General features: G+C 29.7%; 1 protein-coding gene across 6 annotated transcripts in view; it reads right to left on the reverse strand.

Moving 5' to 3' along the window:
• The window catches only part of LOC107450328 (alpha-2-macroglobulin), a 67,631-nt gene that overhangs the window by 32,199 nt on the left and 7,736 nt on the right, over nt 1–27,696 (reverse strand). For 4 of the 6 annotated variants that reach the window (XM_071183091.1, XM_043047098.2, XM_071183092.1 and 1 more), the window contains exons 2-15: nt 27,093–27,194; nt 22,591–22,766; nt 22,316–22,507; nt 21,033–21,088; nt 19,594–19,666; nt 18,620–18,733; nt 17,385–17,469; nt 14,995–15,112; nt 11,372–11,483; nt 9,582–9,691; nt 9,300–9,503; nt 7,769–7,981; nt 4,839–5,026; nt 895–1,048 (exon numbers count right to left, since the gene is read on the reverse strand). In XM_071183091.1, coding sequence (XP_071039192.1) covers nt 895–1,048; nt 4,839–5,026; nt 7,769–7,981; nt 9,300–9,503; nt 9,582–9,691; nt 11,372–11,483; nt 14,995–15,112; nt 17,385–17,469; nt 18,620–18,733; nt 19,594–19,666; nt 21,033–21,088; nt 22,316–22,507; nt 22,591–22,766; nt 27,093–27,163 — 1,866 coding nt within the window. In that variant the 5' untranslated portion in view covers nt 27,164–27,194. Of the gene's footprint in view, nt 1–894; nt 1,049–4,838; nt 5,027–7,768; nt 7,982–9,299; nt 9,504–9,581; nt 9,692–11,371; nt 11,484–14,994; nt 15,113–17,384; nt 17,470–18,619; nt 18,734–19,593; nt 19,667–21,032; nt 21,089–22,315; nt 22,508–22,590; nt 22,767–24,668; nt 24,741–27,092; nt 27,195–27,696 lie in introns of all 6 variants that reach the window. The other 2 variants (XM_043047097.2, XM_043047096.2) reach the window with 1 other exon arrangement.

Below are 27,696 nucleotides of genomic sequence, written 5' to 3' on the forward strand. Positions count from 1 at the left end.
GTCAGGGAACTGGCCTTGCATCAGAAAGGATTGACGGGTTCAAATCCCGGACAAGATGGCTGTACTTTCATAGTTTTTACAAGTCGCCGTAACTCTTCTTCTTGAAATTGTATCTGTTTTCATGGGCTTTGGACAAATTCTGGTACTTTTCATCATCACAATATGCTTGTTACCTTTTTTCAATGCTTTTTATTTTTTTGTAATTTTTTTTATTCATGCCTCGTTTATTATGTTTGAACACTCAAGCTCCTAAATTCTATTTTCTGAGTAACTACTTTTGTTAGTTTTAAGATTTCACTAACTTCTTTGAGGCCTTCAGGTTGGGGGCAGGGAATCTTTGGATCTTGGTGAGGTCGCTGCTCTGCGCACGCATCGTCCAACCTACATCAACCAAGGTTTTCCCTGGAGTTGCTTCTGCCTCTCTTGCCCATTTTTCTGACGTGTTGCCATGGATCACCACCATGTCAACCTTTTTGAATCGTCTTTTTCTTTTGCTCAGAGGTCACGTGCGCGCACTTTGAGTCTACAGTAGTCTCCGGATGCCCCCTGACGGGGGTGGGACGGGGTTAAGCTTTGATTCTTTTTACTATCTGCCCTTACTGCGGGTACAACGTTGGCGCACTTAAAATGGTGTCCCTGAAAGAGAGGTCAACAAATTTGCCCTGTAATTGCTTGAATTGACGAAATGTTAACACAGGTGGGCATTGGAAATATAAAAAAAGTATTATTTGTGCTCTAATGATATTTCTCGAGATATGGTCATTACTAGGAATTAGAGAGATCAATCATTAAAAAAATTTTTAGAAAATATGAATAGAAAACTAAAATAAGGTTGATTGCTATTCTATAACTATTTTTGAAATGAAAATTTCAATTTCTCATCTAATAACATACCTTATTTTTGAAACAGTTTTCAATATCGATTTTCATTGAATCCGCTACTACTTCGCCATCATCCCTAACGTAGTAAACAAGCACGTAAATAGTTGGTGATAATGTGATATCTGCATCTATGGCTATATTAATTTCTCCAAGTGGTGGCAAATATCTATAAATGACATCAGAAAAAAACAGTTTAGTATCCCCCTTTTTTTATTTACAATAAACATTTAAGATTGAGATTCTATATGTTTTTTTGCATTTTGCAAAATATGAAAACTCAAATAAAATTTGCGACTACTTAGTAATGGGAAATGTTAGGATATTTATTAGTATGTAACCTTTTTAACATATTCATTGTAATTATTATAACAGAGGTCGTTAACTTGGGTTCCTCGGAACACAAGGTCCCGTGGAACATTGACTTGGAATCCGCAAGTGATTACTATTTACTTAATCAAAATGCCAAAATTTATGTGAAATTTTAGCTTATCGAAATCTTTGTTTCTTTACAGTTGACTTGTTATTATTTGCCTGTAAAAATAAATATTTAAAAGAAAAACAGAAGAAATTTTGATTTTGTAAATTCACGCGAAAGCACATTAATTATGAGAAGTTTACAAAAAACACTATCGCTGCACATGTAATTTCATAGGATATCTCTCGGAAAAGCGCTGACAAGATTCTAAGAGATGAGGTCAAATATAAAATAAGATTTATCTTATTTGAACATGCATCTTAATAAGCTCAAAAATTAAATGGTGTAATTAGGCTTCGACAAGTTTTGATCTAGCTGTTATTTTTACCTGTTGCAATGAGCTCAACACAGCTTTGCAAGGAACAGTCATCTATATTTTCAAAGTACAATATAAAACTGACGTAACTCTTTTGAATTTTAGCTTTCTGAAATTTTAGCTGGTTAAATGTTTTTCCAATTTGCATAATATTTAGTTCATCTAATCTTGATAGATATTTAAAAATTATTGTGGTCCAGCATTTTTTACATTTGAAAAAAAAATTCTTAAATTTTTTCCTGTTCAAAAACAAAATTATTATTTTAAAAAATCCTTTATGAGACTGAGGCATTCCTGAACTTCCGATTAAAGAAAATTAACTGGAAACTGATACATCAACCGATTAACCGAAAAAACTGATACATCAGCCGTTGAAACTGGAATTTAATTAAGGTGATATTAACCATTTTTGGATTAGACATTAGAAAAGAATATCTTGGAATTGCCAAAAAAAAATCTTTGATACATATAATGTCATTTGTTTCTGTCTATGTACGCAAAATTTTTTTTCCTTGTATATTTGACTGAATACAGAAAGAGATTGGGCGATGAAGATGACACTGGGTTACAGATTTCAACAAGTATTTTAGACCTAAAAGTATGTTGCAGTAAGAAAAAATCACTGCCAAGTCATTAAAAACATCTTTTTTATTAATTNTTAGTAATGGGAAATGTTAGGATATTTATTAGTATGTAACCTTTTTAACATATTCATTGTAATTATTATAACAGAGGTCGTTAACTTGGGTTCCTCGGAACACAAGGTCCCGTGGAACATTGACTTGGAATCCGCAAGTGATTACTATTTACTTAATCAAAATGCCAAAATTTATGTGAAATTTTAGCTTATCGAAATCTTTGTTTCTTTACAGTTGACTTGTTATTATTTGCCTGTAAAAATAAATATTTAAAAGAAAAACAGAAGAAATTTTGATTTTGTAAATTCACGCGAAAGCACATTAATTATGAGAAGTTTACAGAAAACACTATTGCTGCACATGTAATTTCATAGGATATCTCTCGGAAAAGCGCTGACAAGATTCTAAGAGATGAGGTCAAATATAAAATAAGATTTATGTTATTAGAACATGCATCTTAATAAGCTCAAAAATTAAATGGTGTAATTAGGCTTCGGCAAGTTTTGATCTGGCTGTTATTTTTACCTGTTGCAATGAGCTCAACACAGCTTTGCAAGGGACAGTCATCTATATTTTCAAAGTACAAAGTAAAACTGACGTAACTCTTTTAAAACTGAAATTTCCGCATGTTGAATGCTTTTCCAATGTGCATAATATTTAGTTTATCTAATCTTGATAGATATTTAAAAATTATTGCTGTCCAACATTTTTTATATTTGAAATGAATAATTCAAATTTTTTCCTTTCAAAAAAAATTATTTTTTAAAAAATCCTTTCTGAGACTGAGACATTCCTGAATTTCAGATTAAAACAAATTAACGGCAAACTGATACATCAACCGATTAACCTACAAACTGATACATCAACCTTTGAAATTAGAATTTAATTAAGGTGAATATATTAAGCATTTTTGGATTAGACATTAGAAAAGAATATCTCGGAATTGCCAAAAAAAGCTTTGATACATATAACGTCATTTGTTTCTGTCTATAAACGCAAAAAAATTTTCTCCTTGTATATTTGGCTGAATACAGAAAGAGATTGGACGATGAAGATGACACTGGGTGACAGATTAAAACATCCTTTTTAATTATTTGTTATAATTTAAAGCATTGTTGCTTTTGTTCTCCGATCATAAAAAAATATTTCAAAAACCATGGGAAAAAAACCAATGGCTAAATTTTTATTATCTTAATGAAATGTTTGTATTATGATAAATTAACGATGCATTAATAAGGCTGGAAATTTGAGTATGATCAACATTTGATTTCATATTTTTTCTGCTTTGATAAATTCCTTCATAAAAAAGAGCAAAAGGTTCTCCAAATTTTAAAAGGTTGTATGCCCCTATATTACAAATTAGGCAAAAGGATGCTTTTTGTTATGTAACATCTAAGTTCTCTCACTTGTAATTTATTACTAAGTTATATTATGATATTTTCTCCATTTTTTGTGTAATATTAATATGAAATAGAAAATGTGTATATCAATTGTGTAAAAGTATCTTAAATTACTTGCATAAATGAACTGAAAAAGGTGAGATGAAGTATCCTCATAGAAATGACCTAGAAGGCAAGATTTCTCATTATTTGCCACACATAAAATTCTTTCTAAGACCAGATATATCGAGGACACGCTATCCTAAAGATGAATTATCCTGCATACAAGCTGAATGTTATTTTTAAAAGCTAAGACACCTCATCTTTAACACGTGTTTCATATTTCTGGACGAAGATTCATCACGGGAAGAATTTTTCTAAAATACGAAACATTTTAACCAAACCATAGATTTAATTGTTCATATTTATTTCAGTCTTGTTTTTATACTCACAATTTTTAAGCATAAAAAATGTTCCACGGTGGCTGTTAGAATCATTCAGTTTTTAATTTGAATTTCTTTTTAAATTATTAGACATCTTCATTATGCCTTGATTATCTAAATAAAAGCGTATAAAATAGTACATAATTACATAGTTAATATGTACATAGTTAATATGTACATACTTACTATGTAAAAAAAACCTTAATTATTTGCATAAATGGATTCAAAAAGACGAGATAAAGTATCCTCATAAAAATGACCTAGAAGAAAAGATTTCTCGTTATTAGACGCATATAAATTCTTTCTAAGACCAGATGTATTGAGGACGCGTTATCTTAAAGACCAAATATTTTGCTTTTAAGCAGAAAATTATTTTGAAAAGCTAAGACATTTACCTTTTTAAACATTGTAGTACTTTAAGTACCATTGTAGTACCTTTGTAGTAAATTGTAGTACCTTTATTACCATTGCAGTATATTGTAGTACCTTTAGTACCATTGTAGTATATTGTAGTACCTGACACATTGTAGTACTTGCCAAATTATCACTCACATAATTATTTTTAAAAGCTGAGACACATCACCTTTTGCACACTGCAGTATCTTTAGTGCTACTGCAGTACCTTTGTAGTACATTGTAGTACCTGTCAAATAATCAACCATTTTATTCTCGTTCCCCGCTAAAACATTCTGATGCGATACTTACCGACTTTCTTGGGCTTCTGGACACTTATCTACCGACGACTTTGGTACGGATTCTTTAGGAGGATCTAGTTGGACTTCATCACCATCAATGATTTTATCTTCATCTTCGTACTGGCTGGAAACATCTTTTTCTGACGAAAAGTGAGTCTCCACATAATCTTCAAGGACAATTTTTGATTGCCGCGAAACCTTTATGAGAAATAATAAGGATTATTGAGCAGTTAAACTGATTGAGACGATTAGATAGATTTTTAATAGTTGCAAAACAATCAAACTTATCTGCATGCATTTCGTATCCATGCAGATAATATTCAATTGTCTTGTTACCTAAGATTTTACGAAAAATTATATTTATTAATTACATATGCAAAAAACTTTTGATTGTTTTGTAAATTATAAGTTTATGAAAAATTCTATTGATTAATAATGCATTTAGTACAGCATGCAGATAATTTTTGATTGCTTTGTAACTTGAAGGTTATGAGAAAGTAGATTGTTTCATAATACGTTTTGAATGCATGCTGATTTTAACATAAAATATTAGCTAATTTAGAAATTTGATTTTTTTTTTAAATTGAATAATTTTTTTGTCGAGCATTCTCTTCTGTAGCTGCATTTAAACAATTTAAAAAAGTAATATCTGAAATTTTCTAGACTTCATTTTTTTTTTAATTTTTAGAGGAAATTTAGTTTGAAATTTTATTTATTTATTTGAGTCATAGCCTGTAACTATTAAACTATATACACATTTTTCTTTTCCATTGTATTTTAAACATACACAAAATATTGATATGCAGAACAAACAGCAATTTAATCACGTACCCATATATAATTTTTTTTAAAAAACTTTATTTTTATCACTTCCTCAATTTTTATTAGTTTTTCTTAAAATATGCTTTATCAAAATAAAAATTATTTCCAATAGTTTTTTTATTGTGTGTTCCAAAAAATGTAATTTATTTCGTTGATTTTATTCCATGTGTTTGATGTCCATTCAAATTATGATTATATATTCATAAGAGTTGAATTAACAGGACTACCAACTGCTGCACTTTTTTTATAGAGCAGTAGACGAATGAATAATGACTATTTTTGCCGAAAGCCTCACTACGAAAGATCTGGAACAAAGTAATGTTTTATATGAATTTTTGAACCATTTATATATAGTGGCATGGAAAATAATCTTTAGTAAAATTTACAGAACAAACAAAAAAATCTGGTGCCTGCAAATGTTATCGGCAAATTCAAAGTATCAATCAACTTATTAGAGATTGCCCAAAGTTCCGGGTTCTTTGTTTAAGGCTTTTTAATGGCTTGATTGATCAAGAAAGTTGGATGAAATCACAAGATCAAATCAGAGTCATTAAAACTACTATTTTTTTTTCTTTCCTCCAAGCCCTGAGCATGTACCTAGGTTATGAAAACCCTTAACCATATAGCCCAGGACTTGGCCGCTGGTCCAGCTCCACTCCAGCCTAAATAACATAATATTTAAAAAAAATAAAAAATTTAAAAAAAAAGAGCAGATTTTACTGAAAGTGTGGAATTTAAGGAGAAAAAAGACAAAAAAAATATTATACATGTGAAATGAGAAGTTATTAAAATTTTAATAGATAGTCATTATCCGCTAAGAAGTTCATTACTGTTATTAATCTTTTGTTTAAAGTATTGTTTGTAATAAAAGTTTTCTGCCAAATTTCTAAATTTGTTGGGCTAGGTTGACAACTATGCCAGGAGACAGTGTAGGAACAACTAGTGGGATAATGTTCAGGCGAACCTTGTTGGTCGCAGGTGCAAAGATCAGTATCTGTTATATGCAGGTAATTAAAGAAGGTTGGAAATGGTCCATAATCCGTCAAGAACCAGATGACTTGTTTTGGAGGAATTGTTTTGAAAAAAGTAACATTGTTAATAATTTTGAATAGACGTCTGCCTCTGTCTGAATTATTCCATTGAAATTGCCATTTTGTTAGAAGAGAATCTTTAATACGTCGTTTAAGATATGAAACTGGTAGTGGGTATACATAATTTTTCGGTTGTCTCGTAGATTGTTTAGCTAAATCATTAAAACTACTACTAAAACAAGCTTAGAAGATCTGTTTGGGCCCGACGACCTCTTAGGCTCTATACTCACAGGATACTAACTTGAGCCAGACAAAGCCAATAATTTTCTGTGTTCTTGTTTTTACTTTTACTATTTGACTATCATTCTTGTTATTTTAACTAAAAGATTTTACTTGGTAATTTCGAGTTTTGGTATTAAATTTTGGCTTTTAGACTGTCGATTTTACTAAGATATTTTAACTCTCAGTTCTTTGATTTTAATTGTTTGGTAAAATTTTATTTTTAATCACCAGTGGTTAATTTTCGCTGACTTACTCCTGATTTTTGACTTGATTTTAGAGTTTCTTCTGTCCATTTTAAAACAAAAGGATATGCTGGGTCTCATCACTATATAAATACGTCCATTATGAAACATTTAAGTTTAGAGACTGCGCTTAACTGCCCACTATAAGGCATTACCTGTGTTGTGACCAATGATTAGTCTGATTTTTAAATTGTCCTTTTGCATCGTTTAGTTTTATTGGATTATATTTATGTTTCCAAACATATATTTTAAAGAAACGAAAAATACACTCGTTAAAGAACATTATATTGATGTAATAAGGAATTTGATTGCATAATTGGGAGTGTGCCTATTGCCCTGAATGTATAGTTTGTTTGATTTTGATAAAGCCTTAGGTAGTTGCATAGCCGGGTCGCTTGCTTGGGTAGCTGTTAGACCTGAGCTACTCACGTGGGAGGGAGAGCTCCATCCTCCGGTGAGATTTTTCCTTCGAATACCCCCTGGAGATGAGTGGAGCACTTAAACATGAACTTAGAAGAAATTTTCCCGGATATTGTATAAAAGTTTGGAAACCCTGAATGTACCTGGTAATAAAACTTGAAGTCCGCGTCTTCTTTAGCTGTGAATAATAATTTTAAAGTTTGTTTTGAGCCACATTCAACTGGTTGATGAATTGGCTGAATTTGAATGAAGCTACTAGAGGGTGAAAAGAACGGGCTCAAATAACTGCTTGTTTGGGGTTGGCTTAGAACATTTGGTCCACCAGTGTCGTCAGGAGCATATTTCAAGGATTTTGCCTAAAAAATTAAAAAAATATATAATTAAAAAAAGGAGCTAAAAAATAAGTTAAGTGATCTTCGAAAAAAGTGGATTTGTAAAATTAATTCCCGTTAGAACTCGAAATATATATTTTACTCTAGCATACGTGAATTGTTTGTTTGTTTATTTTGAAGTGAAGAAAATTTTTAATTTTACTTTTGGTTAGGTCAAAAAAAAAAAAAATTTTCAAAAAATCTTGGTTTCTGAATTTTCATTTCATTGATTTTCCGTTCTGGTCTCTTTTCCCATTCAATTCATTTTTCCCCAGAAAAAAGTCACTTAATTCAATGCATCAATTTATTTAATTTAATTTCTCACAATTAAAGGAAAATATTTAACACCATATATAGGCTAATAAGGCTATAGTTAATGGGATAGACTAAAAATATTAAACTCCAGGTTAAATGTTACATCAGATTTGCTGAATTTTGGTTTTAAAAAAAACTTATATAATTGTTTCATAAATAAAATTTTTTTTTAAAGAAAAGCTGTTGAAACATTCTTGAGTAATAACAACTGAAAAAATTCTGTTACTTTTAAAAAATAATTAAATAGAAATAAACATAGGAAAGAAATAGAAAAGTTAAAAAACAGATTTACGTAAAAAAAGTGTATCTTCAGTTAGATAAAAAGTGCATTAAATCTGAATTTAATTGATAATTAGAGTTAGTGAATTAGCAGAATTAAATGGGTGGTGCAACAGCAAGATTTTTAAAAATTCTGTCAACTATTCAGAATTTTTAATGTGTAAAAGATTATTTCATTGCATTGCTAGAAAGCAATCAAACAATCAATATAATTTTTAATTAATTCTCGTCAATAATTAGCAATGGCGAAGATATCGGAGGTAGCCATTAACTACTTCAGACTAATATATATACACACACATCTGAAAAAAGTAAACACGTTGAGGGCTGTTAAACAATCTGCAATTAAAGAAAAACACAAGGAAAATAATGTCTTAAAAATCTGGAGAATCACTGTTAAGAGATGCGTGATTAAAACTTACAAAACCAGTTTAGTAGCCTCATGGTATTCGATGGTGTTTCTGAAAATTTTCTTCTGATCTCCACTCCAATTTCTAAAACAAGTTCTGATATTTTTAATCTCGTCTGTCATGATGAGTCAAATTTTGGAAAATTATATTTTTTATTTTATAATCTATGTAAACATAAAATTTTCAACAGCTATTGAGCTTTTTTCCCTATCTTTTTGACAAGGAAACTAAAAACATACATTAAGGATGGTTTTTTCAGAACAAACTGCTTTGAACAATAAATGCTACTCTGTACTCACATCCAAGTTCATCGAAATGACATCCACGTTTTGTGGTAAAATAGTGTATGAAATCAATCCTTCTTCAGATGAAGTGTAGTTTCTGCACACTTTGATTGTTTTAGTTGCCCACCAGTCCGCAAGAATACGCTTTTTGTTTATTGTAACGCATATCTCTATTGGCTCCTCAGCTGCAACGCTGTTATCCGGATTTGACACTTTTAACTGCAAAAATAAAACAAGTAGCATATATTTCAACATACAATTAACTCATGTTATATAAAAAATTTTATAACTGCGTACTTTTCCATTGTATGGCAAGCCAGGTTTGTAGTAGTTCAGACTATCGATGAAAGATAGACTCAATGGTGACGTTTGGCGATATAGGTACTGCGTATCAGTTTTTTCTACACCTGTAATACCACATTGATTTAAAATTTTATATAGGGGTATATGGTACAGCGATTACAAATTACGAGAGGTGATAGGGCACGTTATAAAATTCGAGAATTGAACCCATTGGCGGAAACCCAATGGCGGTGTAGGGACGCTACCCTTGTTCTCATGCATTCCCGTGTGCGTTTAAGCTGTTACTTTTATTTATCTAAATTATCTCAATTTTCTGTTGCTTTATAATTATGGTCGAAAATAGAATTCGTATAAGCACATAAATAGATGTTTTAAAGTAATATCAGTTAGGATTAAAAACAATTAAACTATAATATTAATGATAGCATGTTTCAACTAAGTATAATTAAAGAAAAAAAATTATCGACTAAACAGTTACGTAATTCATAAGCGATTTTCGTAGAAGAAAATGCGGTGTACCCTCAATGCACTTGAAGTGTATAACTCTTTATAAGGATGTGGGAAGCATGCTTTCCAGCAACTTAAATTTTAAGAGTCGATGGAAAGCTATTTTACCATCTACCATTTGTGCTGCCATTTGTTGACAACTTTGGGAAATAACCCCAAAAAATACTGGCCAAATAATGGGTTTTGTTTACATAAATACAGACAATATTAAAGGATTGCGTGGAATCAAGAATATATTTTTGCTCTTGAGTATTAAGCATTCGTATATTTCATCATTTCCCATTGAGTTCAGTTATGAACACATGATTTATAAATTCGCTCATTTATAGTTGTTGGTTTACGTAGCTCTAGAGCTGCGCAATGAACTATTGGCAACGGTCTGGGAAACATCCCTGAGGATGATCCGAAGATATACCATCACAATTTTGGTCCTTTGGGTACGAGATGGTTCCCCTGATTCGGTACCACAACGACCTGCAATAGGACTGATACCGCACACCCTCGGTCCCATTGCAGGCTGATCAAAGTGGTTACCCCCCTCCCCCGCGCAAAGTGACCATAGCCAGTGATTCGATGTTCTACTGGTAACCGTGTCTTAATAATCAGTTCACTGCTTATTTGTATACAAAGAATCTTAAGTTCATGACCAAATCTTTACAATAGGAAAAAATTTTGAAAATATAACCCTCCTTACTACCAAGAAAAGAAAGGTCTTAAAAATAAATAAATTTTTGGTAATTGGCTTAATAATTTCAAATTATAAATAAATCTAAACTATAAAAGTATTTTGACGTAACATTACTAGAAAAAAGACCTAATAAAGAGTTAAAAAAAGTTCTAATTGAAACTTTGGAAAATATTGAGGTTTCTTGGAAAGAGATCTATTTTTTTAATATTTAACTACACTAGAGTGCCAAGTCTTTAAATTTCACAGATCTCAGTAGATAGAGGTACTAAGTGACAGTATTTGACAGTGGATGAAGGTTTTAAGTGCATTTAGCAAAAATTAATCGACGAGTAAGCTTTAAAAACCTTTATTTTCCCTCAAAATTAAAACACCAAGACTAAGAACGCTAAGACGCGAACAATTCAAATGAATGTCAGGGATTTATAGATTCCGCCAACTGTAAGCTTGCGGATAAGAAATAGAGGTCTTTATCGCCAATGGATGAATGTTAACAAAAGTTCTCTTAAAGCCGTCCGTCACTCAGCTTTTTACTCCACCTTATACTTAATAAGATTATTATTATTATAACTATTATTATTATTATAGTTACCTGTTCCTTCTTCTTGAACTTTAGCCGCAACCTCGATCCGTCTGTAGTTATAATATGATTGATCACTTTGAATCTTCGTTACATTCAAATCATATGTATAGCAGCCATCGAGCTGAATAATTTATAGATAAAAATGTATAAGGATAAAATAGATAAAAATGAAATGTAGATAGAAAATGTAAAAGATAAAAAATGTAAGGATATCTCAAGAACTGTTTTGTTCAGGTCATTAAAAACTTAATATTTATAAAAGTTCGGATTCGAAGGCTACAAGAAACGTAATTGTTTGGTTGTTTTCAACTTTTTGTACCATAAATTGATTTAGACGCTGGAAATTATTCGCATTTGTTTTTGACAACGTATCGTAAAATATCTATATTTTTCGAATTTATTTTCCGATAATGATATTTTATAATACATTATCAGGGTAGGTCATGATTACCATTTTCAAGATAAATATCGCAATCCTTCCTTCATTTATTCAATTGCTATATCAAAAACTATTTCGTATGTTATGAAAATGGACTGTCGTTATAGTATCAGAAATGATTAAAAAATAGTGAATATCTTAAGAACATATTACGTTAGTATCATATGCAAGAGTGTCATAGCAAACAATAGCTAACTAGCTGAGCCCTTAGGTTTCAAGCCCTATTCCATTTATTGTGAACTTGACAGTGAAATAGAAAAATATTTTAATTAGAAATTTGGAATTTTAGGTAAATGTTTTTACAGGGCTTGTAAAGAACCGATTACTTTAAGAACTTTTAGGGTTTTTAAAAAAGTTTTTATGGATTTTATGGAAGTTATTATGGCTTTGGTTTGAGTTTGTATTTTAACTGTAAATTGAATTTTAGATCAAATTGAATAAAACAACAAAAAAATGTTTTTTTATGGAAGGGAAATAAAATAACCAATTTTCTCGTCACTCTTCATTTCGTAAGAAAGAGAGAGAGAAAAAAAAAGAAAAATTGTTAGATAAGAAACTTAAAACTTTTTTTTTAAAGTTAAAACCATAATTTAAATAAAAAGCAGAAAAAAGCAAGGACAAGGGAAAAAATGAGATATGAATTAATAAGGATCAAAGCATAAAAAATACCATCACGTTACTACAACTGACAAAAATTGAAAGATTTCGTACTTTCACGTAGCATTCCACGAGTTCGTTATACACAAACTTTGCGTATACCGTAAACCGGGGCGAGTCTACCCATCCAGGGGCGAGTCTACCCATTTTAGTTTTATTTCATTTTCACTATTTTAAATTGCAAATAAGAAATTTTTTACCGACGGAGAACTTAGTTCAGACTCTAAGGAAGATGGCGCTGTAGTAGTTTGATCCGTTTTCATTTATTTGGTGTCTTTTTAACCGACCTGTTCAAACGTCTTTTGAGCGATTTGTATTGAAAATCAGCAAACTTTTAGTTGGTGCTCCGTAAGTATATTATTATTATTACTATTTTCACTTTGGTTAAGTGATAAACTTATCTAAGACTAAGATTACATTAATTTTATATGAAAAAAAACAAAAAGAATGTAAGTTTTGCTGTTGTAAACAAAAAGCCAGAATTCGCGGGGCGAGTCTACCCATTCGTATTTAGTTTTAATAAAGCATAATAATATAATTTAGAACTTTGTTTATATTAAAATTAAGTCATTTTAAATGAATTTGAGTATATTATTTTAATTCTGCATTGATAAATTTATCATTAATAAGAAAATTTATAGGTTAAATATAAATGTAAATATAAAATATGTTTATTTTACCTATTTTTTCAATTTTTATATTACAAAATTAACTTTTTTTATTTAATGCAAGTTAAATAAATTATTATTTATAAATTATTATTACCTCCCAAAAGAATGGGAAAAGGATTTTTCATGATTCCCAATGTTTGAATTTCGATTTTGTTAATAATCTTTAATTATTATTATTTATTAATTATTTAATTGTAAATTTATATTAATTTTAATTTATTTTTATCAACAATAATCAGAAAAAAATGTTATTTTATAATGTTAATGATTATAAAAACAAAACTGTGATCAAAATGTGATAATCGATCAAATACTCAATTTGTGTTATTTTATGAATAAAAAAATGGAATATATAATAAAGTTATGAATTTTACTTCATAAATATCCTATATAGTAACTAAAATAACAATTTAATAGTAAAATTTGATTATTTACAATGTTAACATTCATTTTAGTAGAATGGGTAGACTCGCCCCATACGAGAGATTTGTCAGCAGTTCTATAAAAATATACAGTAACAGCGTAACTGTTAATATTTTCTAAAATCGATTTCACAGTTCTAAAGAGGGATAAATAGCGATTCCGAAACACCTATTAAAAGCCTTTTTTCTTTAATATTTGCAAAAGTTTGACCACTTGAAAGTTGACAAACTGAAAAAATGGGTAGACTCGCCCCGGTTTACGGTACGTATTTTATACGTATGCAAACTTATACAAACATATATGCAAACTTATAGAAACTTATACGTATGTTATACACAAACTTTGCGTAAAACCGAGATTGCTCTGTATCATACCAACACCTCCTAGAAGAAAGAAGGCCTCAGCACGGGTCAATTTAGTAGTCCGACGTAACGAACATGAACTGCGCAATGGATGTAAATAAGAAAGATGTCACTACGTTTGGACTACTAAAGGATCAAATTTCTTGTTTACGGTTAACCGTGCTGAGGTCTTCTCTTTTCTAGGAGGTTTTGTGCAGAATCAACTATATAGGAAATGACAGATTTTGCAATAATACACTTGATTTGATTTCAGGTGAGGAAATAATAGATGTCATTATTTCTTGCAGGCTTCAAGAAGATTTCTACCGTTTACCAGAATTGGACTTGGCCATGAGGGTTCTCCAATTACGTACATATTCTACTTATGGTAACCTTGATTCGAAAGGTATTGTACCAAAATTCAATAATGTTTTTTTAAAAAAATGGCAATGTTACTTCTGATGTAATTAGAGGAATGCATAAGGATAACATTCTCTGATTGGTTCTGAACTGTAATATACAAAAATGAAACAAAACGAACATTTTCTCGTAGTCATGAACAAGCTATTTTTTTCTAACAGACCTTTAAAAACAGAGGCATATTTTTATTTTATTTTAAAATTAAATTTGAATATTTAAAGTATCTATTACGTATATAAATATAGTTAAATAAAAATATGTTTTGCAAAAAAAAGAAAAAAAAAAAAAAAAGGTTTTTTCAATTGTAATAGTTTTACCTGGAATTTTTATTAAGTCATTAAGTCATTAATGTTTTTATATCCTAAATAAACAGTTATATTATATATATATATTCCTCCATCTATCGGCAACACTAGAATTATTATTATTCATTTTTTTCAGGCTTTTTTAATATTCAAAGTAGAGTTAAGAAATAAGTTCTGCTTTTAGTAATTATTTACATTCATTTTGCATTCATTATACGTGCTGTTTAAAGCATACGCAGTAAATGTGCAGCTTGCTTCGTAAAACTACTTATTCTCTGAAATAAATAAATACCTAATATGCAAAATAAGTCAAAAATAATTGTTCTTATATGGTTTTGAAACCAAATATTACTTTTTCTTTTATAATAATACTTACATTAACTGTCTCCATCAAAATGGGATATTTATTCTCTTTGTTATCTCTCTCATAATAGTATCGTTCGAAAGATGCATTTAGGTTCAGTACTCCTTTAACTGGTTTCCCGTAAGTATAACTGCAGGAATAAAGATATCAAACATTGCATTATAGAATAATATTGTGTACTTTCACGTGTATCACGAATGCTCACGTATATATTGCACAGTGCAGCTACCACGAAAAGATCTCGATATTCTACAGAGCTTGTGAAAAATATACGTAACGGAACATGCAGTAATCTACAATGAGGTTACAAAAATTTTCTATTGTAAATGTAAACAGAGTGTTCCGCAGACTTTGTCCTCAACATATATTTTTGAAAGCTTTGTAAGGAAATTAAATAAAAAGCTTAATAACAGAGGTCGAGAAGCTAAATTTAGAATAAATAACGAGGTTGTCGATGTCTGACGAATCATTATCGACGTGAAACTTAAATGAAAGAAGGTTTAAAATGATAAAAACACGCTTTTTGTCTCGGTTAAAGGGCGTTCGCCTTTCGTTTGAAATTGCTTTTAAAATTTCTCTTGTACGAACTTTAATATCATCAATGTCGGGTACTTAGTGTTTTTAAACTGGGAACTGTCTTTGCATCAGAAAGGTTTTCTGGGTTCGAATCCCGGGCAAGTCATGGATGTTCTTTCCTTCTCTGTACTATGTGTCCTCACTGTGGGAGTGTTGGCCCACATAATATGATGCCCCTGAAAGAGAGGCCAACAAAATCGCCCTATATATGCCTGAATTGACGGATGTTAACACAGGTGGGCATTGGAAAAAATTTTTTTTTTAAACTTTTCCTTCACCTGTTAGACTTTAATAAGCAATCTTCAAACCTTGATAGTATTTTATTCTTCGCTTAAAGGATGATCCTAAGTATTATTCAAGCGATAAAAAACTTAAAGAAAGACACTATACATATATTTTTTTCCTTAAAAAAGGAAAAAATAATTTTATGTTAAAAGCAGTGAAAACAGAACACCTGGCAAATTACACTCCAACCTGAAAGGTTTTGCAACTTATAAACATAGTAAATTGTTGAAAGAAACACAATCAATCTATTCCTTTGATTGTATTATTTAATTTAATTCAAGGTAAAAAAAAATATTGGAAACAATGCCTCAATTGTTAAGACAGTAATTTCAAATGCGTAAATATGTGCAATTACGAAATTATGCTTTAGTTTAGAAAACATTTATAACTCCTAAATATTAGTCTGATTGTTTAAAAATTTATTTCTGTCAATTCAGTGTCAATCAGTTCAGTTGAATCCAGCGTTCAATTCAATTCAGTGTCAAAAATCTATCGGGAATAATGATTTACTTGCCTGCCAGAAAGGAACTCACATCTCCCTTATTTTTCTTCACAAAAGAGGGAAGCGTACAGAGAAAAGTTAGGGAGTTTTTAAGACATAACACGATTTTTGCCAAAAAAAAAAAAAAAAAAAATAATANAAAAAAAAAAAAAAAAACAAACAAAAAAAAAGCACATTGTTTATAAATTTTTTCGAAGAAGCACGCTTTTTATTATTGCTGTTATTACTTGTTTATTAAAAGCTTCCTTGTTTTTAGAATGAGAGGCAGGATTTCACAGTCACAGATTTGAATTCTTAATGGTTAGAACATCGGACTTCAGTCCGGGGTAGGCGGGTTCGGTCTAAAAAGCCGCTAAGACATGTGACATTCGTGCTCGTAAAAACTGTGGAATCGAAAGTCCTGAGGTCGGTCACTGAGCAGTACCCTGAGCACTTGGTGCAGGGATGTTGAGAAAATTTATTTTCCCTCCAGATCTATGTTTAAACTGTGAAAGTATTTTCATAAATCAGTGATGCTGCCATCTCTCCAAGGGATTCTGAACTAAGTCGCACTTTCACCCTAGCGGTGCTCTCTTGTCAAATGATAGGCTTCCTGACTTAAGTCATAAGGCCAATGGCTGACGAGCTAGGTTTATTCAAGTGTCATTAGAAACAACAACATGAAAAACTTATGATTGGGACACTGTATTATGAAGCCACATTTACTAATTACTCTGGAAGATGCTTTTGAGGCTTTTGATACTATTTATGTATTTAAAAGTAACAACAACCTTTAAGCAAATGGCAGTGGGAAAAGCCTTTAAATACATCATTGGTTAAAACTGCTCAACAGTCTTTAAATAAATAAAATATGAAAAGATGTTTTTTTAGATGTAAACATCTAAATTAATAAAATTGATTTTGTAGTATATATATATATTTACAAGTAAAAATATGCTGCGTAATATTAAGCATGACAATAAATTGGAAATTCAAAAAAGCGAAGATTGCGCAACTACGTCAAAAATAGTTCAGATTTCATATTAATCATTTTACTTACTTCGCACAAATCTCAACCGGAATTATTTCTGCATTTGCCAGTACGAATGAGGGAAATTTGATTTTTACTTCAAATTTTGGTAGAACTGAAGCAGAAAATAAGTTAAAAATAATATTAGTTCAATTTCATGAAAATAAAAGTAAAAGTTAATATATTTTAAGTAAACAATTCATTCAAATGGTATCTGAAAATTCATATTTGTAATTACTAACTGGTAAAGATGAATATTCAGAAACCATTTGAAGCAAACAGATCATTCAAATGGTTTATTTCCTAGCTTAGAATTTGATTAAATGAATATTCAGATACTATTTGAATGAATTGCTTATTTCATATGGTGTTTAAATATTCATATTTTACACTTAGTAATTACTAACATGTATATTTGGCCGTGATAGTTACTAATTTTGAATTTCATTCAAAAACAAGCAGATTATTATCTTTCAAAGTAAAGCATTCGGGAAACAGTCCGTTGTGGGCCAAAGGCGTCATGCATATTAAAGTTTCGCAATTTCATTAAAGACGGTAAAATTTGGCAGAGAGGTCAGACTTGCACAAAAAGCCGCTTTAACTTCTCAGACAAACTAGTATACATAGCATTAGGTTTCAAGCCACCACTGAAGATCGAAGCTCAGTTCTTCACATTAACAGCTTAGTGCCTTTAACTATTGAGCCATCACATTTACATCTTCCATTATTATATTTTAAGAAAACAAAAAACTTCAAAAAGTGTATTAACACTAACATCTGCATGGAAGATTTTTCGGTTTTATGTTATATTAGCTTGATCTATTTCAATTATATGTTTATCAGTTTCTTAAAACCCTATTGTCTTTATTTAAACTCCTTGATTCATTCCAATAAAAAACAACTGCTTGAATTTTTTTAATGTAAAACATGATACATGAAACAGATATATTACTTTTTTAAAATTGATAAGACATTAACTTATTTTGTTTTTATAGTGCGAATCACATATTTCATAAATACATTAAAAACATAATTTGTATTAATTTTTTTTCAACTTCTACCTATATGGTGTAAATAAAGTGGATGCAAACATTCTTTCAACGCTGTTTATAAAGTACTCACTAGCAATCACAAGATGAGTCTCAGTTAACAACCAGACTGAGAACTCGACTCACGATTGCCAGTCAGTATTGGGGCTAAATAACACAATGGGCAAATCAAAAAAAGACTCTACATTTTTCAAAAATATGTGTATTGTAACTCACCATATTCTTTTACTTCAAAATTCGTTGATTCTTCTGAGTCTCCATTTTTAACTTTAATTGACCATCTTCCCAAAACAGGCTCATCAGACAAAGGAAAATCTCTTTGAACAAGTCCTAAGGAGGTGAAAATGCATCTAACTTATGATATCAATCTTTTTTCAAATTTTTTTAAATTTTATTTTGCCTAAAGAATTTCCCACACTTAGTACATTATAAGTTATAAATTTATTTAATAGTTGAATAAGCTTTTCTACTTCAGGAACATTGGCGAAATAAATGATTACTTAAATCCACCTTTTTATTGACTTCTATTTTCTATTAGGTAGCCAAAATAACCCAATTTTCCTTCCTATTCTATTTTAATTTATGTTAATATTCGGTTGGTTACTAAGTTTCTGTCGTATTTTTCTTTCAAGTTTAGCATTTCACTATATCATTAAATGTTTTTGACAAATTTTTGATCATTCAAAAAAAGTTTTGTTGTACCGGAATCCATGTATCGCTTTTGTGTTTGAGTTACTTTATGTTAATTTTCAGATTATTAAAATTGAATGTCAAGTCAAGCAAAATGAATCTTTTTGACACTTTCTTCTTTTTGCTTTAAATCTTAGGGTTAAGTGTTACGGACGTAAGAGCTACTCGTGACATTTGAGCTGCGTGTAGATAGGGTACTATAGCTGAAAAAACCTCTCGTGATAAATGAAAAATTTGCCCTTAAAGAAGCACCTTGTTTAGGCCATGCAGTGTTTAATGATGAATGGTTAAATCAACTCTTTGTTCGAAAATTCCTGCAAAATGACAGACAAAGCGAAATGCTCCCTTAATTTAAACTTCACAAAATAAATAAATTAGAAAAACCAGAAATTTAGTTTTCAAAGCAATAAAAACACTTTTTTTTTCTTTTTCAGGAAAAAAATGAAACATTCATAAAAATATTTTGAATTTTGACCCATTCTAAAATTTTAAGTGTTTACCTTTTTGCAGATCTAAGTTTTCAAATTGAAACAGACGGGTTCCTTTGGCATCTTCGACATACACCTCAGCACTCTGTTATAAATATTTCCATTATTATAAAATAATACTACATAATGATAATTTTAATAAATAATAATAAGCTTAAAAGGCGTATGGAATAATTATACAAATTAAGTAATCGTATGAATTCAATTATAGTTCTTTTCTTGTTTTGAATAGCAAATGTAAAAGCGAATTTGAAATTAAGAGTAATACTGGAGAAAAAAATAATAATTGAAAAAGTTGTTTGATTTTTGTGATCAATTAAACTGAAACATACACAGATAAAATTCTGATACTAGTAGCAGTTTTGATTCCGGAAAAAATTTCAACTGCCGTTTTATTTTCATAATATTAATCAATAATACATCGCTGATAATACTGACATTTATGAGAAATATTATTCACAGATGCTTCTTCATGGTATCATAATAGATTGGATAATGAAAGTAGCAACTAGTGAAAAAATACTAGAAAGATGATGGATCTTTACAGCTCGCTGTTCTGGTAGATCTGACGATAAAATTTTTGTTTGAGGTAAATATTGGGTTTCCTAATTATCCTGCTGGTTTTCAAAAACGTTTTGGAATAAAAGATAACAAATACTTTTTTCAGCAAAAACATGAGATTGTCCATATTTTTTTGCCCAAAATTTCTGGGTCTAGTGCGAAATTCATCCGAAAAATGGCGCAGCAAATATCGTTCCATTGCATTTTTAATGCATATACATATTTTGAATGCTTATTTTAAACATATTTTGAATGCTTATGAGAGTGGGTTTGAGTGTCTCAGTGTCGCTATTCTTTAGCTCGATTGCTTGGTTTACGGCAGTTGGTGAACAATTTGAAAATTTTATTAAGTGATTTTCTTTCATTTAAAGTATTTTGAATCTTTTACGTTTGTGATTTTAAATTATTATTTTTTAAATTGATAAATTAACTATCTGTAAAACCCATTAGTTAAAAAAATTAGAACTAAACCAGAAATTTTGGGGGAAAAATTTAATCCCTGTCAAATTTTCCCTTCAAGGACAAAAAAATAATTCTTGATGCCACTTTGCAAAGACTATAAAAATAAATAATTTAATTTTGTGATTTTTTATCAAATGGTATTCAAGGGAAACAGCACAATTGAATTGCTAGGTGCAATATTAGGATAAGCCACATCTTCGAATTTTTAGGTGAGCATTTCTGTTTAAAAACCGAAACCTTCACATATACATTGAAAATTGCCTTCTATTCTATTAAAATGCTTTAAATTTGAATAGTATGCATCTGAAAACCATGCTAATAACCAGTTAGAAGTAAAAATACCACTTGCAGGATAAATGGTATTTTGACTGTCCAAGCTTTTCAATCATTATTTTAAAAATGAAAATAATAAATTATACAATACTTACATTGTTTTTCTCGGTAGGCTTTAAAAACTTGTTCACTTTTAGTACTCTGAATTTTACTAAAATTAAAAAAAAATTGTGTTAGTGTCTTAAATAAAAAAGTACCTATTTATTACATTATATCATTTGAGCACTTACGATTTATAATATTGGATCTAAATAGTAGAACATAACTTTCGATACACGTTACATAATTTAGCAAGTATTACCCGTATGCCCTAAATTGGGGCAGGTCGGGGTAAATATTTCATAATTTAGCAAGTACAGCTATATTTAATTCGCAGAGAAAATGTTTATTTTGATGCGGTGATATTTGCAGTGCAAATTTAAAAAGGAAAATAAAGGAAAATAAAGGAAAAAGGAAAAGGAATAAAGGAAAGGACTAAAATAAAGGAAATTGGACAAAAAACCATCCTGTTTATTAGATAGCATTTCCAAAATTAGCAAACATTGCATTCATGTTTCAAAACTATATTCTGTTAACAAATTAAAAAATTCGACCATCCCTATTTCAGAGACGAAGGTAGTTTTCCTTAAGTATTCATTTTTATGACAATTTTGTAGCACTTTCAATTATCGGAGCCAAAAATCCTTGAATTGATCCAAAAATTGCCACATCCAATATAAAAAAACTCTCAAGTCCTAACACCAAGAAGTTCAAATTTCTAGAGCATGCATTTTTGTTAACAGACGCTTAGAGGCATGTGAGGCGATTCAAAATTTGGCGAACAATTTAATTACCAAAAAGACCGTGAGAATTTAATATAACCCTGTAACCAAACCATCTTAGTGGTTAAGAGAAACAAAGCAGCTTAAAGAAAAATAAAGTTAAAAATAGAATTTGATATTCGATTTGTCGCCACAGTGAATTAATGTATAAAACATTTAAATTGAAGTTAGCCGCTACATAGATTGTTAAGAAAAGAATAATATTATTTAAATTTACTTTTAATAAAATGTGACAAAAATTTAATAATTGATTTAATTAAATTATAACAAGATTAGGAATGTTAAAAAATTAATACTTGACTTAATTATTACAGGATTAAGAAGGATTAAAAAATTAAATAATTGACTTAATTATTACATGATTAAGAATGATTAAAAAATTAAATACTTGACTTAATTATTACAGGACCAAGAATGTTTAAAAATTAAATAATTGACTTAATTATTACAGAATTAAGAATGATTAAAAAATTAAGTTTATGAAAGTGAGGAAATTTCTAGAGCTAGGAAATATGAAGTGCCTATAATGGCATCACATTTAAAACCTTATTTCTTACCTGTTTCTCCAGGCTTGTATAAAGGTTTATCAGTCTGGATAATAATTATGCTTTTCTTTCCTTTCGAGAATGAAACGCTGTCACTTCCCGATATTTCATAATCACCGAAACTGCCATTTATTTGAATTCGGCCATTAAAATAATTATCATCGGATATTTTCAGATAAAGATTCAGTATCGATTCCTCTTCTCCTGTAAAAAAAAACAATTATTGCATAATTTATTTTAAATTTATATTTTAATAATTATTTTGTTTTTCAATAATCGTTTATAACCTTCTGGAATTTCAAAATCTTCGGAGGCAGCAACTGTTTCATTCTCTGAGTTGTAATCGTTCCTGTAGAAGACTTGAACTTGAAGATTACCTCCGTCTAAGTTTCCAAATCGTCTGAGGTTTAATTCATTATTCCCGCCATTTTTTAAGGATCTGGGGCTTGTGAATATGTATCCACTGTTTATAGAAATTAAAATAGGCTTGTGAGAAAGAATATGCTTCCACTGCTTATATGAATTGAAACAAAATGTAAACATGAAATATTCTTTTACCTGAACTAAAATATTTTTTCCGTGCATAATATACAATAATTACTTGTTTAATAGATAATTCTTCAATGCATTTGAGGTATTTAGTAATCTTAGCTGAATAACATAAGCTATTTACTTATTAAATTATTTTACTTGAGGCTGTCCCAAGCAGTCCCGAACACATCCTGGACTGTTTGGGACTTTCCAGAGAGGACATATACTCATCCCCCCCCTCTTGGTTCTCGATTTTCTTAGGATCAACGATTTGATGATTCTTATCTGACTTCGTCAGGCATTTTGGAGTATACGCCACAAAAACAACTTCAGGCTGTTTTTTGAAGGCTCTAACATCACACGTAATCACGTGTTTTATTAATAATGTGCTATTTTCATAACTGTTGTGAGTTCACACCAGTCATGACTGTTAGGTTAGGCTTAGTCTATCGATAATTAGCACCCCCTATATTTATTCTAAAAATGGTGCAAAACGTTAATATGGAGAAAAGTCATAATTTTGGGAAAATGAAAAGCGTTTGGGATATAATTTTTTGAAAATGTAAAATCTTACTACAATACTGGATTCAAAAAAATACGCAAAAAATAAGATTAAGGCAATGATTTTGATAATCTTAATCTAGGATTGAAAATGTAGCCAAATTAGCGTACATTAAAAAAGTTTCATAACTTTTAAACTATTGAATCTATTTTCTCGTTCTAAGGACCATTCTGGTGGCAATATAGTATAGGTAATTTATAGTTATAGCTTTGCCTATAGTGCAAGACACTTAAATTCTGACTTTTTTTATTTTCTTTAACGAAAAATCTTTAAAAACCACTGTTAAGAAGAGATTTCCTTTTGAACTTCTATTGATCCCTGCTCAAAAATAAAAAAAGCAATAAAATTATGCAGCTAATAGTTCGGATTGAGTTATTTAATTCTTTGCATTCGTTTGCTTTTAGAATTTTTAAAATTGAATTTTATCATTTTTGAACGAATGAAAACTGATTTGAAAGATGCTTCTCTTTATGTAAATGATGCAACAACAATAGTACTTATCAAAAATCTAAAGTCATGCTACTAAACTAACTTTTAGAAATACTAATTGTATGCGCATAATTTTGCTAGGGAAAAAAATGAATCGAGAATTTAAAATATCGCGCATTATATGTCTCGAATTCTGATGGGATGGAGATCTTGTAATTTTTATCTTACAAAAGACGCTGCACAGTAAAATAAATATTCATCATCAATTTATATGTAAAACTTAAATAAATGATTAAAAGTATATTTCAGAATATCTCTCCTCCGTCAGTTCAGTTCAGTTCGGTTGCGAGAAAAATATTTCTTCATATTTATGAAGCATTAATAAAATGTAATAACTATTACAATGCCATCTTTTGGAGGATTTTTGTACCATTCATTTATTTATTTATTTCGTAAAATCGAGTGTGTCTTCTGAATTATCTGTAATTCATGTTCTATTCTATTTGAACTAATCGAATGTAGTCTTGGTACCTCTGAGGCGAGAAAATTATTTCTTACTGATTCCAAACTATAACGCTTCATTTATAAGGCAGAATTGTCACTAGACAAAAGCTAAATCAAGTATTAAGTCGTGTAAAAGTGCACGAAATTATATATTTATCGAGTACATATAATCTTGCGCATTGTCACAACATTTCGCGTATTGTTTACCGTAAATATTAATAATATTTAATGTTTATATTAAAACTAATTTATTTAATCAACAAATTAATAAGTAAATAATGTTCACAAACTACTTTTTAATTCTTAACTTTTAAATAAAAAAAATTTCAAGATTTTTACCTAGGATTGTTGTTACTGCCATCCTGAATGTTACCATTATCATTATCATCATCTACGCAATTTGTAGAAATGCTGCATGATTAAAATAAGGTTAAGCTTTGCTGAAACTTTTAACTGTAGATAAACAGTTTTGAGGAAGTTGTGCCGTGGTTTTGTTTCATGCAAGAGTATCGAAATTAATGATAGGTGAGAAGTTTCGTGCAATTTAAGTTAGCAAAGTAGTGCAAGATCAGCTGCTTAGAAGAAAATGTGTAGTGCCATCTTTGCATGCATAGACATTGACATTCTAGTTCATGGATAAAATTGCACGATTCGAGTTTGCTAAGATGAGAAAGTTCAGCAATAAAAAATTTATATAATTATATCAGTTGCTGATGCATACGTTTGAATAAAATATGGTGTGACAGTCTCTGTAAGGACTTTAAAACTAAAAATAATTAAGATGCTTTGCACATTTTGAGTTTACAAAATTTCCGAAGCAAATAACTATTTTATTTGCTTTATTTTTCATTATGCACTTTTTGCTTGTTATAAGTAAAATTATAAAATAGAAATTTAATTCTTGATTTCCTTGCGAGAATTCATCACACAATTAGGGTTTTCATAAAGCAGAATAAAAATAACAGTTTAAAATTTTTTTTCATGAGTTTCTTTAAATACTATTCGATTATCATCACCATAAAGGAACTGATGAAGTCAGCATTTTTCAAATTTTAGAAATTGAAATGCTTACATTATAGGCTAATTGGAAAATTCCACACTTTGTAATCTGCCAGTGTCATTTGTTAAATGCACTGAAATGAAACTTTTAAGCACATTGCAAAGTGACGTCAGCAGTGTGCAAAAAGTCGTATTTTCAATTAGCCTACTAGATATATATTTACGAAATTCGTTAGGTTTGAAATACTAATTAATATATTTTAAAAATTAATATAATTGGGAGCAACTTGCAACTCTAATTTGTGAAGTAAAGATATGTTGAAGGAAAAAGTTAAGATTTATGCAAGATTCCAAAGCATGTGCAGTATGAAAACAGAAATCATAGAAACTGATCGGCCAACAGAGCTGTTAATTGTAAAATTATTTGAGACTTGAAAATGAGAAACTATGCAACATTCGCTTGCTTATAAATAAACTAAAATATTTCTGTAATTTTAAATTTAAACTGAATATCATTAAAAACTATAACAACTTATACTAGGAAAAGAAACTCTCTTTCATATATCCAAGCTATAAATGATGTTAAATTTGTCAAAAGATAAAAACAAGTTATTTAAGAAAGTAGTGCTCATTGTTTTCATATATTTTACTTCGAAAGGTAATGGCGATAAAGTGAAAGTATGAAATAGTATTATGTGCAAGACAAAGTTCAAGCAAGTTGAAAATAATATAACCACATAAAAATATAATTAAACCATAATGTAAATAATATAACAAATACTGCAAATATAATATAATCACATAAAATATAATATAACAAATTAAAAATACTGTACCCGCATAAATTTTTACATTTTCTTGATATATTTTGCTTTATTATTCATGCATTGTATTGTAATTGAAATAAAAAGCAATAATGCATGATAGTAAAGTTTAACATATGCTTGTAAAGAAGAAATTCATATTAATATATTATTTACAATTAAATTTGTTTTAATATTTTTACCACAATTTTAGGTTAAGGTAAGGCCTTTGTTCTGCCACACTGATCTCGGTGCGCTGATATTTACAAAGGTAAATGTTGCTCACAATATTTCTTATGGTTCATTACAGCAATTAATAAGCCAAAATGGCAAATTTAGGGAAATAATTTATAGTTTTTACCATTACATATGAGAATAGTAAGAATTTTCATGACATTTAAGGTTGAATACAGGAACTATCAGTCTTAGGATATTAAAAAATTATCGAAAACCATCGATGTCACAGCTTGTCTTGAAGACTGTCGTTTAGAAAAAAAAGTGTATATCTTGTATATTTTTTCTAAAATTAATAATTCGAAAAATTAATTTTGTTACCCTGAAGCATTTACCATAAAATCCGCGTTTTTTTTATCTTAACTACCACGTATCTTAACAGCATATCTTCCACCCAACGGAAAAGCACACTCATTGATTTTGGGACCGTCTCTTCTTTTGGCAACCATTTTGGTGAACTTGGCGACAATCTTATCTACCTCCTCGTGGTTTCAAAGCTCTCAATGCATTATTAATTTTTACGGTACTTCCAAGTAATTCACTAAAGTGAATCGTTGAAAATGATAGCATTTAGAAATCTTTGGTGCCACTCCGTTTGCTTATTCAAGAACTAGACTCGGTATGTATGTACGGAAATTGTTTCTATTAACTTTTTCTCTTCTTACATGCATAACTACTAATTTTATCTAGAAAACTTATAGTATAAATTAAGAGAAAAGAAACTTACTCTTGTTGTTTACCAGCAATATCGCTTAGTAGAGCTGCAATGATCAGTCCAAAATAAAGTAAATACTTCATGTTTCATGCAACTGGTAGCTACTTGTAAGTCCTAATTTAATACGAGTAAAAAATGTAAATACATCTTGATGCATATTTTAATTTTTAAATAACAAAATTATACCGGAGAGAGTCCTTTAAATATCTTGTATTTCAGTCTGTCCTATTAGTTAAATGTTTCTAGATTTATAAATGTCGGCTTTTTCAGCATCTATATTATATAAAACGCTAATACGTACGTACGTATGTATGTATGTATCAATAAAACCGATGATATTTCTTTTCTCGCGCTGGCAACAGTTTTCATTTTTAATTGATTGGATTCGGCGCCCAAGAGCATGTAGTGAGCAACCAGATAACAATAACCAGAGTGAGCATTATCAGGTTGTTCAATTCAGATTCATGCACTAAAAACATGACAATATTTAATTTAAACTCAATTAGGAATTAATTAATTAATTGAAGTGAGAATGCTTTAAAAGGCCGCTGTTGAATTGATATTTTTCTACTGGGAGCTACCTAAACGTCTAAAAAACGTTTTAGTGTTTGTATTG

This window comes from Parasteatoda tepidariorum, chromosome 7 (genome assembly GCF_043381705.1).
Source record: "Parasteatoda tepidariorum isolate YZ-2023 chromosome 7, CAS_Ptep_4.0, whole genome shotgun sequence".
Taxonomy (NCBI): Eukaryota; Metazoa; Arthropoda; class Arachnida; order Araneae; family Theridiidae; genus Parasteatoda; species Parasteatoda tepidariorum.